General features: G+C 38.4%; 1 protein-coding gene across 6 annotated transcripts in view; it reads left to right on the forward strand.

Moving 5' to 3' along the window:
* TRPM3 (transient receptor potential cation channel subfamily M member 3) overlaps positions 1-19962 on the forward strand; it is a 542782-nt gene that overhangs the window by 380514 nt on the left and 142306 nt on the right. For all 6 annotated transcript variants that reach the window (XM_066257103.1, XM_066257105.1, XM_066257106.1 and 3 more), the window contains one exon: positions 16727-16799. In XM_066257103.1, coding sequence (XP_066113200.1) covers positions 16727-16799 — 73 coding nt within the window. The remainder of the gene's footprint in view (positions 1-16726; positions 16800-19962) is intronic.

Below are 19962 nucleotides of genomic sequence, written 5' to 3' on the forward strand. Positions count from 1 at the left end.
TCAGGAACCTGTAAATAACAGATAAATGAACTCTAAGCGTGAGCAATCTGGGGCCATTTAAAGAGAGCCAAATAGATCTACTTCCTTTGAGTCAATGATAACAACACTAAGTCACACCAAAAGACAGCAATGAATTTTCATTTTATTTAATGTTGTCCAAGATGACAAATGTGTCTGTAACACTTTAAAATTTTTTCATCCAAGAGAATTCACTTGATTTTAACTGGCATTAAGGGATAACCTATATTTAACTGAAAATTTCATTTTTATAGAATTTCATTCTTTAATATCTCCAGCTAAAACAGACATCATTATCTAAATGCACAATTGGGGTAATAGAAGATATGTGAAAAAATGCTAGCATTTCACTGAAATGTTATAAAGTCACAGAGTTTTCTGATGGTTCTTTGTGGGAAAAGCAATGCTGGCTGAAATCCACATTCTGCCACCCAGAACCACATTTAAATTGTATAGAGTTGTTTTCTGAACAATGGTTAACATATTTAACATTTCCCAGTCACATGACTCACAAGGCCATGTATGTATGTATATATGTATGTGTGTGTGTGCACATGCACCTGTCTCTTTATTATCATGATAGGCAAATGGATAGGTGGGATATCTCCCTCCACTCTGCTCTCCAAAGGGAGCAATTTAAGGAGAGCTCTGTTCTTGGTCTAGGGGTTCTCCGCATACTCACACATTGCTCTGTGGCAGTTATAACCTAAAAAGTAGCTGACAGCCTCTAAGCTTTGCCAAATATTTCCCTTTCCCCTCTTAGTATCCCCAGGGCTATGGCATAGCTCTCTTCAGTGGCATTTTCACAAAGAGCTTGTTCTTTCTGCTCACTAGTGCAAAGGTGTCAGGGCCTGTGAGCAGCAGAGACTCTGCCATTTTGGTTTTACTGCAGGGCAGAGCACTGTCTGAATCACCCATCCAGGGTGCTCCCCTGAGCATATGCTCAACTTTTGAATCAAAAAAGATGTGAGTTATGGATAAACCCATCGCCTTCTTCCAGATTAGTCTGGCTTCCCTGTTTCTGTCAAGAATAGCCCCATACTCTCTGCGCTGAGGCCGGAAAACTATTAAGAGTCACCTTTGGAGTCCCCCTGTCTCTTGACCCCTGAAAATCAACCCACCTTAAGATTATTTCTTCGTGGTTTTTTCTGTTGTCATTGCATATAATTGCCTGGAAATTTGTTAATAATCCTTTTGTTTTTTTCCTACAGTATTAACCTTTAATCTTTATTTTTCAATTAGAGTTGACATTCAATATTATTTTGTACTCTTTCAGGGATACAGCATAGTGGTTAAATAATCATACACTTTACAAAGTGGTTCCCCTGACATTTCCAGTACCCATCTGGTACCATACACAATTATCACAACATTGATTATATTCTCCATGCTGTACTTGACATCTCCATTTCTATTTTGTAACTACCAATCTGTACTTCTTAATCCCTCCACTTCTTTAATCCAGTCCCCTAAGCCTCCTCCCTCTGGCTACCCACTTTAGGATTGTTCTTGCTGTCCCTCATCACCCAGCTACCTCCTAGCTCAGGCTCTTGCTATGTATCTCAAGCCTGCTGTGGCAGCCAGGAAGCTGGGCTGTACCTCCAGTTCCCACTCAGATTAATTTGACTCCAACAGCATGTGACTTGAGCAAGATAGCCGAGAGAGGCTGTAAGCATAGCCTTTACTGCTGCACAGATCTGAGACCCATGTGTACCTCTATTATTTACCAGCTAAGTGCTTCTAGGTACCTAATTTAACCCCTGAGCCTTATAAGGTTGCTGTGAGGATTAACATGGTCATAGATATAAAATGAATCATGGCCTAGTATACAGTAAATTATGTCCAAATTCCTTAACACTAAAATCATTCACAGCTTGGCCTCAACCTTCCTTCATAAGTCATCTTCCCTTTACGCAGTGCTCCAGCGAAGGGGAATATTTGTATATAATATTTTTAACGTTCACTTATCTCTTATTTCTCCTTATCACTTTCTTTTTCCTGCTCCTCCTCAGCACCATACTTCCGTATGGAAAGTCTACCTACCTCACGAGTCCAGATCAGATCCTGACCCTCTCAATTAAGTCTCCTTGTGCCAGTAATGACCTTTGTCTGTAGCTCCTACATTCTTTCCCTAGCCATAGACTTCTTGTGGCTTTCATCACAGCTTCCTCATTTTGATCGTGTTTGAATATCTTCTTTCCCAAGTGTTTTTACATGTGACACATGTACAAATGACATGAGACAATAAAGCAATCGTAAGAAAGAAGGGAAATGATGGCTCTTTTGGGGAGAAAAGATATTCCTCCTTGTCATTTTAAAAAAAATGCTAATAACCCCAAGACCTTAGCCTGCAATTTTTTTGAAAAATTTTGACCCTGGATCAGTTAGTAACTATTGTTTATGCAATGGTGAATGATGAGAATATAGTCATTTATTCAATTGGAGAATACAGAGCTTTGTGCCTGAATAGGCCCAAGGAGGAGAAAGGGATTACTTGATTTAGGAAGAAACAATAGAGTTGATAAACAGAATTGATTTTTCTCGAAATCGATTCCCTCTGAGCTTGAAAGAATAAAATGCTTTTCCAAATAAGGTTCATCGTCAGTTGGTATAATATGACAGTGACAGGCCCTCTCTTTCACCATTTAAAAAATGTCATGTTCTTCCATTGTCAGGTCAGAAAATGGAGCTTCATTTTTAATTTGGCAAACTAATTTAAGGAGAAAACTGATTCCAGAGAAAACCTACCAGGGATGCTTTTTGTTTCCCTGTGTTTCCATTCTTGTCCTATGACAAAGAAAGCTCTTGCATCTCGTTCTTCTCAAGTGGCCCTAGAAGAAAGCTGTGGAGAAAGCACAAATTGCAATAAAAAACTATTAAAAAGGAGCAATAAAGGCAGAATCTCCAGGCTAGGCATTATGTAAATAAACAGGGAGTTTCCTCCGCCCCAGGGACTGAGAGCCAGGCACACAGGGACAGGAACAAGAGAGCAGCCTCAGCAGGCATGCAAACTTAAAGGCAGAGAAAGCTCTAGGAGGGCTTCACTTCAAATTAATGGTCTTTGTGATTTTCTCTTCCATTTGCCATTGCTTAAGACTAAAATAGAATTGTGCAAATGCTTTCAAATAATTTAACTCAAACACACAGAATTCAGTATGACCTTGGGTCAGACACAGACCCCAGGATGTCCTGGCACTGGCCGAACATGTCCATCCAATGTGGGTTTGTGCTCGCATTTCCAAAGCAGCCCAGAGCTTTTAGTTCTCTATCCTCTCTCAGGCTAGGACTTTCCTTTAATGCTGGTTCTTTGAACCATAGGGGACCTCTTGACAACATGGCAGTATCTCTTTTGCTTATGGTTAGCCTGCCAGGCTACAAATGAAATGAGTCCTGCCCCTTTCTGATCTGAGTACCCTTGGAATGGTTCTTGGTACTTTCCCCATAGAGTCTTTGCCATAGACATTTTTGCTGCAAAAATTTTTTCTACAGACATTTTCACCATATAACGAATAGGCCATAGGAAATTTTGCTATAAAAAAGATAAAATAACTGGTTTACAGTTTGCGTGTTTTCTGTTTGGTTTTATTTCTCCATTGATGAATCAACCATCTTGGGTAGACTTAATATATTTAAGCTAATTGTTAGTTCTGTTTCACTTACCTACTAGTGGAATTATCACAGTTACTACTATTCTTATATTATCTATAGAACTTAGCTAGCCCTCATAATAGTCCATAGAAGGATAAATAGACATGATGATGGTGGTCTTAAAGTAGTGATCATTTCTTCCAGATGATGATGGTTTTCCCCAAGAATTGGTTTCTGAGTTTGAAACATACTATGTAGGGAGGAAAAAGAGAGACAAGAGCCCTCCTTGACTACACGGAGTTGAACCCACATTTCCCGTAAGAAGAAGGGAAGTGCTTCGGGGCAATCCATCAAATAAAGTCAGTTATTTGCATAGTATTACCATGAATCTACACACATTTTAAATAAAGTCTTTATAAATGTTGTTATTCATTTTTTCATGTTTTATTATCTTCTTTTTAATGTTCATCTTTTTTTTATTTGTCATGATTTTATCTTTTTTACACCAAAATTGCCTTATAGACAATTAGTTGTATGGCACAAATGCTTCAAGCTAAGATGTCTACATCAAAGTTATATGTCTGGAGATACAGCAAAAATACCAGACCACCTTAGAATTTAGCAATAAACCTGTCCTGCTTTACTGATGAGACCGAGTAGGGATCTGAGGTGGAAACCTGATCAATCTGTGGATGGGGAGTCAGGCAGAGATACACAGACCCCAGAACCCTGCCATTGAACATCTAAGACTCCAGTCTTGCTCTTCCTGAACCCAATGAGGACTGTTCAGTCTCAGATATGTTAACTAAAAATGAGCTCTGACACTTGTTAAAGATGGCAGGGAAATCTTTATTCAAGGGACCACTACAATGGGGCTTACAGCAAGGGAGAGACATTGGGCTCAACTCTCAATAGAACAGGAAAAGTGCAGATTTGTGGCCAAGAAGCAGAGAGGGAGAAGCGTCAATGAATGGAAAATCACTAAGAGGGTAGGGTCATTCTTCCTAAGCTGACCTAATGGGATTCTTGGGGAAAGCAGGCCAGGGTGATCAGACACCATGTAGATAGAGGGTGGTGTAGAAAGATGCCTAACCAAGGTCAAGGATAAGTAGAATCAAGATGGACTTGCAGGAGGTGGTGCTTGCACTGTACCTGGGAAGACAGGTGGCAAGCATAGCTTTGGGGGCAAGGAATACCAGCTGAGAGGAGACAGGGCAAAGCCACCACTGTGGGAGCAGGCCTGGGGAACATGCCAACGATAGCAAACAAATGCAAAAAAGAATGAACAATTATTAAGCCCATGCCAGATATTGGAAACTGTGCTGTATAATTTAAAAAGGTGGTCCCACATAAAGCTTTGCAATAATCTTTTAGACAAAGAGTTACCCCTATTTCACATAGGAAGAAACCATGGCTCAGAGAGATGCAGTAGCACCTAAAGTCTAATAATTAGCATGACTCACTTCTCAGTCTGTGTGATTCTAATGCTCAGATTCTGTATGCAGTCTGTCCTCTCTGAGCCAGAACACAAAATGTATCTGGGTTTCAGGAGGGCTGTGGGAGCTGTGGATGATGGGAACTCAGGGGCCAGAGCAGTATTCACAGTAAGGGGTTTGAGAGTTGCCCTGTGCCACAGGCATTGATGAGACTGAGTGACAGGTTTCCCTAAACAGAGGTAGGGTTGCTGTGTGCCACTTAATTAATTTCATAGGCATAAGAGAGGGGTGATTAATAGGCTAAGTATAGTAATATGGCATGCATGGCATGGAACACAGATTAAGTGCTATGGTTCAGCAATATAAAAAGGGAGCATTTTAAAAATGGTAATTTGTTTGACGTTTTTAGATTCCACATATAAGTGATATCATAGTTTTTGTCTTTGTCTGACCTATGTCATTTAGCGTAATGCCCTTAAAGTCCACCCATGTTGTCACAAATGACAGGATTTCCTTCTTCCTCATAGCTGAATATTATTACGTTGTGTGTATGTGTGTGTGTGTGTGTGTGTGTGTGTGTGTATACCACATCTTCTTTATCCATTCATCTGTTTGTGGACACTAGTTGTTTCCATAGCTTGGCTATTGTGAATAATGCCATGGTAAACATGGGAGTGCAAATATCTTTTTAATATCCTATTTTCACATCCTTTGGATGTGTACCCAGAAGTGGAATTGCTGAATCATATGGTTAATTCACTCTAGAGTGGTAATCATATTGAGATATATAAATGTATCAAATCAATTCAATGTACCTTATACAGTAATATATGTCAATTATATTCAATTAAAAAATGGCAATTTGCCCTAAGCAGGCTAAATAAGATTGTAAATGGAAACAAGATTTCCCTGTGGAACCATCCACAAAACTCAAGGTCCCTTTTTCTGGATGAGGTAACATCAGGGACACAATGAATATATCAGGTAGGAAGCTGATACCCATTAGATACCACACTAATGCTGATCTAACTTTCTGCTAGTTTGAGCATGGAGAAAGAAATTATGTGACCTCTAGCACTAAAAAGAGTGCCTATGATCACTTAGTCAGTTATCTGTTTTCTGGTTTCTGTAGATGGTAAAACCAAAATTCAGAAATGTGAGGTGATTAAGCCAAGATTTTTTTGACGTGGGACATCTGCCATATGAAACCAACTTCATCCTATCAGCCGTAGAAAACCCAGAAATCTGAAAATATTCACACAGTTTGAAATGGGCATTTTCCCCAAGAACATTTCTCCTGACTCTCCATTGGAATCATTCACAGGCTCTGAACTGAGTGTCATTTGAACAGTTCTCTTTCCCTGCTTTCCCAATAAAGGTGCAGAAAGCCTGCCTGGAAAAAAGCATACATGTCCTACTTTCAAGTAGTTTGTTTCTGGTGTTCCTTATGGTGGAACAGGAAGGGAAGGAGAAGTTAAATGTGTCCTTTTCTAAAGTGAGAAATGAATCCAAAATGCTATTCTCCTTACCCTCAATGGCATCTCACTGGCTGAGACTCAAGGTTGTCCTGTCCAAGTGGAAAGGTGAGACTGGCCCAGCTGCAAGTGGTATGACTTCTAGTGGGCAGGTTCCCAAAGGAGTGAACCAGGGACATCTGGTTTATTAACCTTGGAAACTGTTAATAAGATTGTTACCAAGGAAACTAGACAGACTTGAGAAGGGAGGGGACAGACCTCAGTCTGTAGCACTTTGGGGTTTCTTCTTGGCAACCTCTCACCTGGAGAAGTCACAAAGAATGATTGGGCTGCAGAAGTATGTGATATCTTGATATTTACGACAGGAATTCAGATAGTTTTATCCTGTGGCAATAAAAAAGTAATATAAAACCACCAAAAAAACTAACAAACAAATTTTACAACCTAATAAGCCCATATGGTGTCGGCTTATAAGAACCATCTGTTGTCCTACATATTTTCCTCAGAGAGATGTCTAGGTATTTTGTAAAAAATATGTAAGAGAATGCATATAAACCGAATAATGTCCTTCCTGAGGTACAAAATACTACCTTGGGTCAAATAGAATTTTCCCCCATCTGGTTGGCTGACAGGATGGTAGATAACAGATAGTCTTAATTCTGCTAGCCAAGTACATGAGGTATATAAAGAAGCTTCTACAAATACTATTGCTGGACCTCTGGCTTCTGTCATATTGGTACCCAATTGGTTTCAATTGTCAGGAAAGAAACTGAAAGCAAAAGATAGTAGATGACAGGTTGACATCTATTTCCAACTCCCAGGAAGCACTACTGAAATTTTCCCAAAGATTTCATACATGACATTTTGATCTCATAAAATCAGCTGGGCCACTTTTTCCTGTCCTTCGTATATGTCACTGTAGGATCACAAAGTGCTCGTTAGACTATAAAGGATATGTCAACCATGGATCCAGGGAGCCTGGGTTGAGTTCCTGACTCATATTTAACAAATCCTTTGCTGTGACATGACTTACTTGCTTTTAAAAAAATAAAAAGGATACAAAGCTCATGTCTACCAAATGGTTTCATTTGCACCATCCAGTTATTTAAGCCAGCACTGCACTGACACTTAGCATTTAAAAGGCTAAAGTAAAAATCAAGAAAATGAAACTGGAAGAAAGTAATAAAGGCAATCTGTTTTTCCAGACCCCTTTTCCAAAAAAAAAACAAGAGCCTAAATAAATCTTAGAGGTCAGTGGTGGTGCAAATAGAGAGGGAACAAGAGCTGATCCTGCTCATTGCTCCTCTGCCTCCAGGTGTGAAGGCTGCATTGTCAGCATATGATGTATCTGTGCTTGCCACTACCATTTTGCTACAACCAGCTTCATAAGAGCTGCCTCCCTCTCTACAGCCATTACAGCACATCTGGTTCAAGAACAACACAAGCTCCCTTTTACTTCAAATAGCTTTTATGTGTTAAAATATTCACTTCTAGCTATGAAGCAATTTGTGACAAGAGCACCAAATTTCTGGGAATCTATGCTAAGTACAGAATGCCAAAAACAGAACAGGATTTATATGCAAAGATATTTATTACATCACTGTTTATATCAAATATATAAACACAACGGAGGTATTGATCAGTGAGAGCTATACACATCCATTGAACAAAATATTCTGTAGATATTAAACAGTATGTTTTTGGAGAGTTCTCAAAAATACAAGAAAGTGCTTAATTAAAATGCTAATTGAGCCTGACCAGGCAGTGGCACAGTGGATAGAGCATTGGCCTGGGACTCTGAGGACCTAGGTTTGAAACTCCCAAGGTTGCCAGCTTGAGCATGGGATCAAAGACATGACCCCTAGCGTGCGGAGGACCCGGGTTCAATTCCCGGCCAGGGCACATGGGAGAAGCGCCCATTTGCTTCTCCACCCCTCCGCCGCGCCTTCCTCTCTGTCTCTCTCTTCCACTCCCGCAGCCAAGGCTCCATTGGAGCAAAGATGGCCCGGGCGCTGGGGATGGCTCTGTGGCCTCTGCCCTAGGCGCTAGAGTGGCTCTGGTCGCAACATGGCGACACCCAGGAGGGTCGCAACATGGCAACGCCCAGGATGGGCAGAGCATCGCCCCCTGGTGGGCAGAGCGTCGCCCCTGGTGGGCGTGCCGGGTGGATCCCGGTCGGGCGCATGCGGGAGTCTGACTGTCTCTCCCTGTTTCCAGCTTCAGAAAAAAAATGCAAAAAAAAAAAGGCATGACCCCATGGTTGCTGGCTTGAGCCTAAAGGTAACTGGCTTGAAGCCCAAGGTTGCTGGCTTGAGTAAGTGGTCACTGGCTCAGCTGGAGCCCCCTGGTCAACACACATTTAAAAAGAATCAATGAACAACTAAGGTGCTTCAATGAAGAATTGATGCTTCTTATCTCTCTCTCCCTTCCTGTCTGTCTGTCTCTCTCTTATTAAAAAAATAAAAAGAAATATATGCTAATAAAAAATAATACAAATTAGAACTTCACAAATATACTCCTCACATATACATATACATATGATACTATGCTTATAAAAAAAGGAAGAAGAGACTAAAAAGAAATATACCAAAATATTATCAGTTGTTGTCTTTGGGTAGGAGTTAGAATTTGGGAAATTATTTTTTATTTGACTTTTTCTAAAGTTTTTACAATTTCTAATGACAATCATGCATTGTTTTTATAAAATAAAATAATTTTTTCTCATATTAAAAATTATGGGCTTCTAGGCCCTGGCCTGTTGGCTCAGCGGTAGAGTGTCGGCCTAGCGTGCAGAGGACCCGGGTTCAATTCCCGGCCAGGGCACACAGGAGAAGCGCCCATTTGCTTCTCCACCCCTCCACCGGGCTTTCCTCTCTGTCTCTCTCTTCCCCTCCCGCAGCCAAGGCTCCATTGGAGCAAAGATGGCCCCGGGCGCTGGGGATGGCTCTGTGGCCTCTGCCTCAGGCGCTAGAGTGGCTCTGGTCGCAACATGGCGACGCCCAGGATGGGCAGAGCATCGCCCCCTGGTGGGCAGAGCGTCGCCCCACGGTGGGCGTGCTGGGTGGATCCCGGTCGGGCGCATGCGGGAGTCTGTCTGACTGTCTCTCCCTGTTTCCAGCTTCAGAAAAATGAAAAAAAAAAAAAATTATGGGCTTCTGGCCTTTGAACTGCACTTATTGACTAGAGAAACAAACTCTAGTGTTGTTAGATTACAGTGAGAGAATGACAGAAAAGGGAGTCAAGGATTACAATCAGAAAAGCAAAATTTCCTCCATTCTCCAGCACTCTTCATTAATTGCCAAGTTGTTTATGCATGAAGGTCCTTTGAGACAGCATGAGGTTGAGTGGTAATGTAGGTGTGCTTTAATTTGTGAGACAGTCTATTACTGAAACTAATCTAAATTGAATTATGTAGTAAGAGAAGAAGGAAAACACCTTTAAAACAAAATGGCAAACACGTATAATAAAATATCCATTTGAAAGTCAAATAATCACTTATTTATCTAATGTATAAATTCCCAGACGGTAGTATTTTTAAAGTAGGGCATGCTAGAAGTATATCAATTTCATCCAATTTCTATCTCCATAGCATTACTTGTTATTCACCACTTCAATATGAAACTGAGTCTTGTTTAAAAAAATTACATGGAAAGTCAATGTATAGTCCATATGAAACTTGCTAACAAACACTGAGGAACAATTTTTTGTTGTTGTTGCATGGGGTTTTAGAACTGTTTCTGTATATCTCTGCATCGCTGGATCTAAATCTGAAATCCGTTTTTTGGTGCATGCTCTAGTTTTTATGCAATTTTAATTTCTTTTTGTTGCAGTTAATGGCATGCATTGGTCTTTAAATTGGAGTTAAAGGGCAACGACTCTTGGATTGAACATAACCACAAGGCAATTAATGTTTACAAACATCACTTTTACATAATTGTAGTTGTTTTTAAATGTAAAAAATTATCTGATAAAAACACCCTCTTATTTTGTTTTAAGATTGAATCATGTCTTCTTCGAGTAGGCGTAAATGTAAGAATAGCCCTGACACCTTCTGTTATATATGTGCCTGTTACACACTTCAACATCAAAGGCACAATATCCCATCATTTGTAACACATGCATATATTGCCTATTTTCAAGTTCCCCTTGGCGATCAAGGCAAGAATTGGGCTCCTCATATTGTGTGTCATAGTTGTGAGGAACTGCATCATGACTGGACAAAAGGAAAACCCAAAGGAATGCCTTTTGGTATTTCCATGGTTTGGTGTGAACCTAAGGACCACAGCAGTGACTGTTATTTCTGTCTGATCCATACAAAGGGCATCAGCAAGAAAAAACAGCATATGATCGCATATCCTAATATTCCTTCAGCAATATGACCTATCCCACACTCTGAGACACTCCTGGTTCCAGTTTTCAATGGTTTTACTTCTTCTAAGGACGAAGAAAGTGAACATGGTGATCAAGTGTATTTTGATAAGATGCATAAGGAAATAGTTGTAGAATCTAAAGGGTCTTCTTCTGATGCCACGCAGTCATTAACCCCTCAGCAGTTCAGCCAATCAGAATTGAATGACTTAGTAAGAATGACATAAAAATTGTCCTCAACTTTCTGAAGTATGAGGAGCATAACTGCATCATTTGTGTGGATCTTAAAATGGTAAATTTCCTGCTAGGACAACAGAGAGGTTTCACAAAGTATACTTGCTATCTGTGTTTGTGGGACAGCCAAGCTCGGGAGAAACACTGGACACAGGATGAGTGGCCGAAACATGAAATTCTGGAAGTAGGAATGCAAAATATTGTGAATAAACCTGTAGTTAATTGAGACAGGATCATTTTTCCCCCACTTCACATAAAACTTGGCTTAATGAAGCAGTTTGTTCAGGCTTTGAATAGAGAAAGTGAATGCTTTCAACATATTTTTTCTGCTTTCCCTGCCTTGTCTTTCAAGAAGATAAAAGCAGGTATATTTGATGGACCTCAAATTCAAACTCATATGTGACAAAGAATTTGCCAGGCAGATAAATAAGGAGGAGAGAGCAGCATGGCAGTCTTTAGTGGCAATTACAAAGAAGCAGAAAACTATGATCTTCTGGTTCAAAGGATGCTGTTGGCTTTCCACAACATTGGATGTAACATGAGCGTTAAGATTAACTTCCTGAACAATCACCTTGATAAGTTTCCTGAAAATCTTGGAGCTGTTAGTGATGAGCAGACTACTGCTAGAGCATCAAACGAGATTGTCCTCAACAAGTACAAAAATGCAAGAGCTACAAACGCAAATTTTTGCCTGAATAGAATTTAAATAAGTTTTATGCAAATTTTATAATTAAAATAAGTGTTTTAATATGTTCTATTTTGAAACTGTAAACAAATTCTGATGCAATCATATCTTTTAGTGTATTAGTGCATTTACTGCATTATATAAATTATTATATTTTCACAAAGATGATGCCTAAGAAGACATTCTACTTCATTATGTTAAACTAAATGTTGAAAATTTTACAATAAGATGAAAACTTAAAATTTTGAATTGCAAATAAACTTTAGCTTACAGAGAAAAACTAGTGTCAGATTTGAGATCTGCACACTCAAGTTAGGTAAGAACATGTGTTTTTGTGGATGCAACAAAAATTTTGTTCCCCATGTAATTGGACACATTTGATATTAATTTTCTTTTCTTTTCTTTTCTTTTTTTTTTGACAGTGATAGAGAGAGGGACAGATAGGGACAGACAGACAGGAAGGGAGAGAGATAAGAAGCATCAATTCTTCATTGCAGCAGCACTTTAGTTTTTCATTGATTGCTTTCTCATATGTGCCTTGACCAGGGGGCTACAGCAGACCGAGTGACCCCTTGCTCAAGCCAGCAACCTTGTGTTCAAGCTGGTGAGCCTTGCTCAAGCCAAATGAGCCCATGCTCAAGTCACCGACCTCAGGTTTCGAACCTGGGTCCTCCACGTCCCAGTCCAATACTCTATCCACTGCACCACTGCCTGGTCAAACTGATATTAATTTTCTGACAAAATTTTTGAATATCACTTTGCACTGATCTTTGGTTTGCTCATCTCCAAGTGTGTTTGAATTTCCTCTGATTTTCTCTCCTGCTCCCTATAAATCAGCATGTCCATTTTTAGAAGCCACTAGCCACTACCTTGTCAAAATGTCAGAATAAAAGATTTTAACATGCCTGTTAGAATTAAGAAATAAGAAAATATGTATTTAAGAATAGTTAAATAAAAAGTTAGTAAGTATAATCTATATCTTGAGAATGCATACTTTTTCAAAAAATAATATCAAAATAATGCATTTGCAGAAAGTTACTCATATACATATACATTCTGATATTAAACACAATTATAAGAGAAAATAAATTGTGTATATTTAAAAATGAATGAAAATGACATAACACATAAAAAACTTGTGAGATATAGACTCTTAAATGCATGTATGAGAACACAAAAAAGGATAAAATAAATCGACTAAAAAGTCAACTCGAAATTCTAAGAAAAGAATGGCTAAGAAAGCAAAATATAAGAAATAAATGGATAATGATAAAAGCAGAGAATAATATTTAAATTGTAAATATATTATTGAGCAATAAAATGAAAACCTGATTCTGTGAAATTACCAAGATTTTGATCTAGTGAAAAATAAAGAGGAATGAACAAGTTGCCATATAATTCTAGATATAGAGGAGGTTATTTAAATAATAAGAGAATTCTGAGCACAGCTGTATAGCACAAAATCTACATGAACTGTTTGATTATCTAGGAAAATCTACAAAATTGAGTCAAGGAGAGGCAGAAAAATCTAAATTAATCAATAACTGGAAAAATTTATAAAAATGATCAGCTATCTATCCCAAGTGCTTCAGTGCTCAACAGTTTCTAACCATGCTACTACATATGCAAGAAGCCTAGTTTCTTGTTATGTGAACTGTTCTGGGAGATAACTAAACAATGCTTCCCAATTCATAGTGAAGTTAGTGCAGCTCTAGTACAGAAACCAGTCAAGACTGTGACATGTACCAACCTCACTTACAAACATACTTGTAGAAATCCTAAATAAAATATTAGCAGATAAATCTAGTGCTGTTAAAGAATAACAAATCAAAACCAAGGAATTTTATATCAACCTATCTTAGGTCAGCACTACTGTTTTTGGTTGGGTTTTTTTTTTTTTATTATAATTTTATTTTTTTAATGGGGTGACATCAATAAATCAGGATACATATATTCAAAGATAACAAGTCCAGGTTATCTTGTCGTTCAATTATGTTGCATACCCACCACCCAAAGTCAGATTGTCCTCTGTCACGTTCTATCTTGTTTTCTTTGTGCCCCTCCCCACCCCCTATCCCTCTCCCATTCCCCCCTCCCCCCCGTAACCACCACACTCTTGTCAATGTCTCTTAGTTTCAGTATTATGTCCCACCTACGTATGGAATAATACAGTTCCTGGTTTTTTCTGATTTACTTATTTCGCTTCGTATTATGTTATCAAGATCCCACCATTTTGCTGTAAATGTTCCGATGTCATCATTTCTTATGGCTGAGTAGTATTCCATAGTGTATATGTGCCACATCTTCTTTATCCAGTCATCTATTGATGGGCTTTTTGGTTGTTTCCATGTCCTGGCCACTGTGAACAATGCTGCAATAAACATGGGGCTGCATGTGTCTTTACGTATCAATGTTTCTGAGTTTTGGGGATATATACCCAGTAGAGGGATTGCTGGGTCATAAGGTAGTTCTATTTGCAGTTTTTTGAGGTTTGGTTGGTTTTTTTAAAATTATTTTTTATTTATTTATTCACTTCTTTAGAGAGAAGAGACAGAGAGAGAGAGAGAGAAGGGCAGAGGAGCAGGAAGCATCAACTCCCATATGTGCCTTGACCAGGCAAGCCCAGGGTTTCGAACTGCCACCCTTGGCATTCCAGGTCGACGCTTTGTCCCCTGTGCCACCACAGCTCAGGCCAGCACTACTGTTTTGATTCACATCCCCACCTGATTTTCTGCATCTCTGCCAGCTCCTTGGAGCAGCAGGAGAAATCTCTGTTTTCTTATTGGATTTATTTTTCTGATGCAGACATATAAATTTGTACCTAGTATTTTACCATTTTTAAATTTCAAAAAAAAAATGTTTTAGCATAGTGATGAACACATAATATCTCAGGTCAGTTCAAGGCAAAATTATTAAATAAATTTTATCTTTGGGTCCTCCAGCCTTTTTCCAGTGCTTCCTTCCCCACGTTCTAGAGTCCTCACGTTCTTCAATCTAAGCACACAGGGTGGGGTATGGACTTGTGGGCAGCATTACCTCCACATCAGTTAGCCAAAAAAATCTGCAAAGTTCTGGCTTAAAATTCCATTTTAGGCTCTTTGACAAACAACAGCACATGTACCCATGCTTCCACCTTCCCACCCTAACATCCTTTAGAAAGCCCAAGCTGAACATGTTCCTTTCCCCCTCCTCACATGTGTTTCTGAGAAATACTGATACTATATTTTAGAGTAAATTTAAATTACGTATTTGCTGCCTCAGAAGAACTTGCACCTGAAATATGATCTCTAAGCAGTGAAATTTAGGCATCTGCAAAACAAGTAGATCATATGTTTAAAGAATTCCATTTGTTGCTTTATTTCTGAATTCTTCTAAAATGGTGAGCTCAGATATGATCCTAATTTTTTAGCCTGCTAACAGCTTAATATACAATAATATCTTTCAGATTGTAGCCACCCTGAATTTTAAAGCGTTAAATAGTTAGCCAAAATTTCCACTTCTGTCCCCTGGTTCTTAATCCAGTGAAACTCAGATTTTCTTCCCATGAGTGCAGAACAGATAAGAGCTGCCTCTCATCTCCCAAGTAGATTCTGTGGGGGCATCAAGAGCTATTTGGGGCAATGTTTCTTTGGCGCTTTGGACAAACTTAAGGTTGTTCAGAAGCAGGTTTCTCTGGAAATCTAATGGAGTTGGGGCACACCTCCAAACACAGTGCATAAGTGAATTTTGTCTGGCTCCCTCTATTTGTTTACATTATTGAGTTCAAGTGCCTGTGAAGGCAGTTTACCTTGCAATTCTGCCTTTTACTCATCCCAAGACATACACTAATATGAAAGAATTAGGCAACTCACAAGTGCCCATATATTCTTATTCCTTCCCTGCCTTCTTCCCAGTGCTTAAAGTACACAACAAAAAGGTGAGATCTATTACGTGCCAGTCACAGCTGTCCTGACTAGTTGTTGACCTTAAGCATTGGGTCTTTGTCTCTGGATAGTGGACTAGAACATTTCTAAGGCAACTGATAGTTTAACAGTCTATGGTTCTCTATGTCTATTCTCTCAATCACAGTAGCAAAACTTAGAATTATATATTAACAAATTCTATAAAGTTTACTTCTTACGTAGTTGGAAATAGGTAAGCACTATTATTTTTCCATTTACAGACAGGGAAATTCAAAGCCTAAAGTAGTTGAGTAAAATAGTAATTCAACATAGATATTTAAAAATTCTTTTGGCTTCCTTAAGTAAGTTCACTCTGATTTGGAAAAAAAAAATCTTTATTGTTCTTAAGTATGACTTTGGGACTTTGTATTAATCCAACATGTATGTATTAATCCTTCCTCAGAGAATACTTTTCTCCCCTGAATGTATTGCTAAATTATTCTCAAGAGGTTTCAAGGTTATTGAGATGACTAAAGGATCTAGAGGCATCACAACATTGAAACCCTTGCGTGCTGTTGCTGAGGAGTCGGGGTGGCTATATTGCACACATGCATGCACACACACATATGTACACACAATGGGGCCAGTTACTAAAGGGCATGCTAACTATATATTTTAAACACTTAATTTCTCATCTTATAGTTTACATTATGGTTTACACATTTTTATAAATCCAGTAAGTTTTCATTTTAAAACTGAAATGTTAGAAGGGGACTTTTTGTTGGTGTCTGTTTCTCCTCATTGTAACCATAACCAATGCAATTATCTAAGATGGTCTCTGTTAGAGGCTACTGTGGCATCTCCCTCTTAATGAACTGCAGAGCCCTCTAATTGAATTCTTGCTATGTATGCTTTCCCTGTGGTTAAGAATCTACCTTGTAGATATTAAATTGGTCTATGTTCAGATATGATCTCATTGATTTAATTTCTCTTAGAGGGAAAAAAATGCATTTCTAATGGTCACCTTGTCTCAAATTGCAGATTACAGTGTTCCGGATGGGATCAGAAGGACACCAGGACATTGATTTAGCTATCCTGACAGCTTTGCTCAAAGGTAAGAGAGATTCAGTGTTCAGAGAGTGCAAAAAATAGTTTAAATGGATTAGCACAGCAACCCTATGTCTCCTAATAGCTAAATGATACCATGACACATCCAATTATAGATAACACAAAGACTTCTCCTGTTAGACATTGTTACTGCTACTAGATTCTTCTATAATAAGAAATAAAGTCATGGACACATGGAACAGACTGACAGCTGCCAGAGAGGTTGGGAGATAAAAGACAGTGAAGAGGTTTATGAAAAAACATATGTACATAGCATGTAGACACAGAAAGTGTGATGATAGCCAGAAAGAAATGGGGATAGAGGCTCGGTGGAGGTGAGCAAAAGGGGGGAAATGGGGACAGAAAAGGCTTTGCTTGGGGTGGAAGGTGCACAATGCAGTATTTGGATGGTGTTTTATTGAATTGTACACTTGAAACCTGTACGATTTTGCAAACCATGTCACCCCAATAAATTCAAATAAATAAATAAATAAATAAATAAATAAAATTCTCCTAGAATGGACTCATTTTCATAAAATTTAAATATACTAAATTCAGTCATGTTTACTGAATCATAACTATATATAAAGTAAAAGGCTACTGTGATATGTAAGACACTGAGTTACTAAAGTTATTTAATAATTATTGCCCTAATTTCAAAAATTACTTAATATGGCATAGATGATAGATAGACAGAGATATATCATAATACATTAAAATTAGAACCATTTAGAGCAAGAGAGAAAGAAACCAAAAAAATAGGCTACTGTACTTGTTATAATTGAACATTAAATTTAACTAAATTTCCTCTCAGTCACAGCAGAAATAGAAATATCTTGGACTGAATGATTCTCTTGTATAAGGAGGGTGTTTGTCCTGTTCTCTAGTCTCAATATTATAAAGAGGGCTCACTACATGTCCTTATCCCTGGAGCCACATTCAAAAGAAAATATTTTCCTCCAGGCTCTACAGATCAAATTCTGCCCTTAATATCCCTTAATTGGTATTTTACATTTGAATAATAATATTCAGTGTTAAAATAAACAAAATAAAATTGCCTTTGTTTGGCACTGAAGCAAAACCACAAACCTTGTTGAATATGGTTCTGTATAGAAATGTGTCCCACATGCTTCCTGAGCCTCATGGTTTGCCAGCTGCAGCATTAATCCCCTGGCTGGGCATTGCTTGTTTGTACACCGCCCTAGATTACAAACTCTGTGAGGGCAGAAAATGTGTCTTGTCCATTACTGGTTTCTCAGTACTTCACACAATCTGTAAAACGTGGTAGCATTCAACCACTTTTGTTGAATAAATAAATTACTTAATGATTCAGTGATAGATTCAAGATTCCAAAATTAGAACTCAGAACAGCAGCCATTGTATTCTATGTATATTCATCTACCTACTCATCTTCCTCTCTTCCACTCTTAATATTTTCTTGAGTACCTATCATGTGGCAGCTACCCTGTTAGGTGCTAAGCTTTTCACAAATAAAGTAAATATTAATTGTTGCAACAACTATATCATGAAGAAGTTATTTTTAATTCTCATTTTATAGATAGGGTAAGTGGAGCTATAGGATTGGTTAAGAAATTTGCTCAAGGTTACCATGTTAATTAATAAGCCTGGACTTCTTAGTATGACTAACTCTTTATTTTACCACGTGACCCCTTTGACACTAGAAGCTGTCAGTCTTCTCCACCTACTCCCCAAATGTAGATATGCACATTCATTCAAGATTCTGATCACATTTCAGAATGTTCACAATCCTAGGAAATGTATCGTATATTATAACCGAGTAGTTATATGTATGTATTTAGAAAACTGAAATTCAGGTACATGAAATAATGTTTACATTGACTATAGGTAATGAAATTGGATGTTTTCTAGTCTTTTTAATGCTGATTATATCCCACTAAATTGATTTCATGACTCACTAATGGGTCACAACCTGAAGTTTACAAATCACTGCCATAGAAGATTAAAGAAAATTATGATCGCTCTAAAAATTAACATTTTTAATCACTATAATTACCTTATTTATGCAGCAGTTGATGCTATGGGAATTTGTGCCATTAAAAGATTATGGTGTGTCAACTCTATTTTGCGAAGGCTTTTAAATGCTCTCTGCTTTTAACCCAATGATTTGTGAAATATATCAAGCATATACTTTTGCTGACTTCCTGAGAGGCCTGAGTATACTTATATCAGTTTCAAATTACTTAGCTTGTTAAATTATTCTTCCTGTGTAATTTTTTATTACATTTGATCATGTAATATTGTTTGCACTTAGTTTTTCTACAATCATAGTTTTCAATTATCTAATGCATAAGGTATCTTTCATAGTACAGTTTTTATTCTCTCCATCATCTGAGAAAACCAGAAATCAGAGAGGAGGAGGAGGAGAGAGTTGTGAAACTAATCACTGGCTGGTCCACAGGTTCAGAGCCTGCGGGGTATGGGTGGAGGACAGGTAGGAAACCAGGTGACTAGGGAAAATATAACTTTACTGCCCCTTGTTTCTGATTCCATTGGGTTTGATTTTCTTTTGGATCTGTATGTATCAAAGGGTACTGTTTATATGATACAGACTTAGTGGGTATCTGTTCAGAAATGAAGAGAGAAAGAAGACAAAGTGAACGCTGTTACAGACATCTAACAGGCCCATGGTTTCTTTAAATGCAGATGTGGGGTAGCTTTTGAGAACAGGTAATGTCACATTTGTCGTTCGCATTAAGGTAACCACACTCTGAGAGTGGTGGTCTGAGGCTAGAGATTGTACACCCTCCTTTTCCATTCTTCTCTCCCCCCCCACACACACACACACCCATGTGAACCCAAGGAACGGGTGCGAAGTAGAGTTGCCAAAGAAATATAGGATGTCAAATGTTCAGATAAACAACACATTTTTTAGGATAAGCATGTCCCAAATAGTGCATAGAACATATTTACTAAATAAAATTGTTCATTATTTATCTGAAAGTTAGACTCCACTGGGAGTCCTATATTCTTATTTGCTAATTCAGGCTACCCTACTCAGAGGAGAGCTGACACCATTACTTCCGGACTTCAGGCACCTTGAGAGGGTCTGTGGAAAAACACTCAAGAATCTAGGGAGGTCACCTCATTCTTCTGTCTGCTCCCATCTCTCAACCAGGCCCTGCCTACAT

The sequence above is a fragment of the Saccopteryx bilineata genome, chromosome 2 (assembly GCF_036850765.1).
Source record: "Saccopteryx bilineata isolate mSacBil1 chromosome 2, mSacBil1_pri_phased_curated, whole genome shotgun sequence".
NCBI classification, from domain to species: domain Eukaryota; kingdom Metazoa; phylum Chordata; class Mammalia; order Chiroptera; family Emballonuridae; genus Saccopteryx; species Saccopteryx bilineata.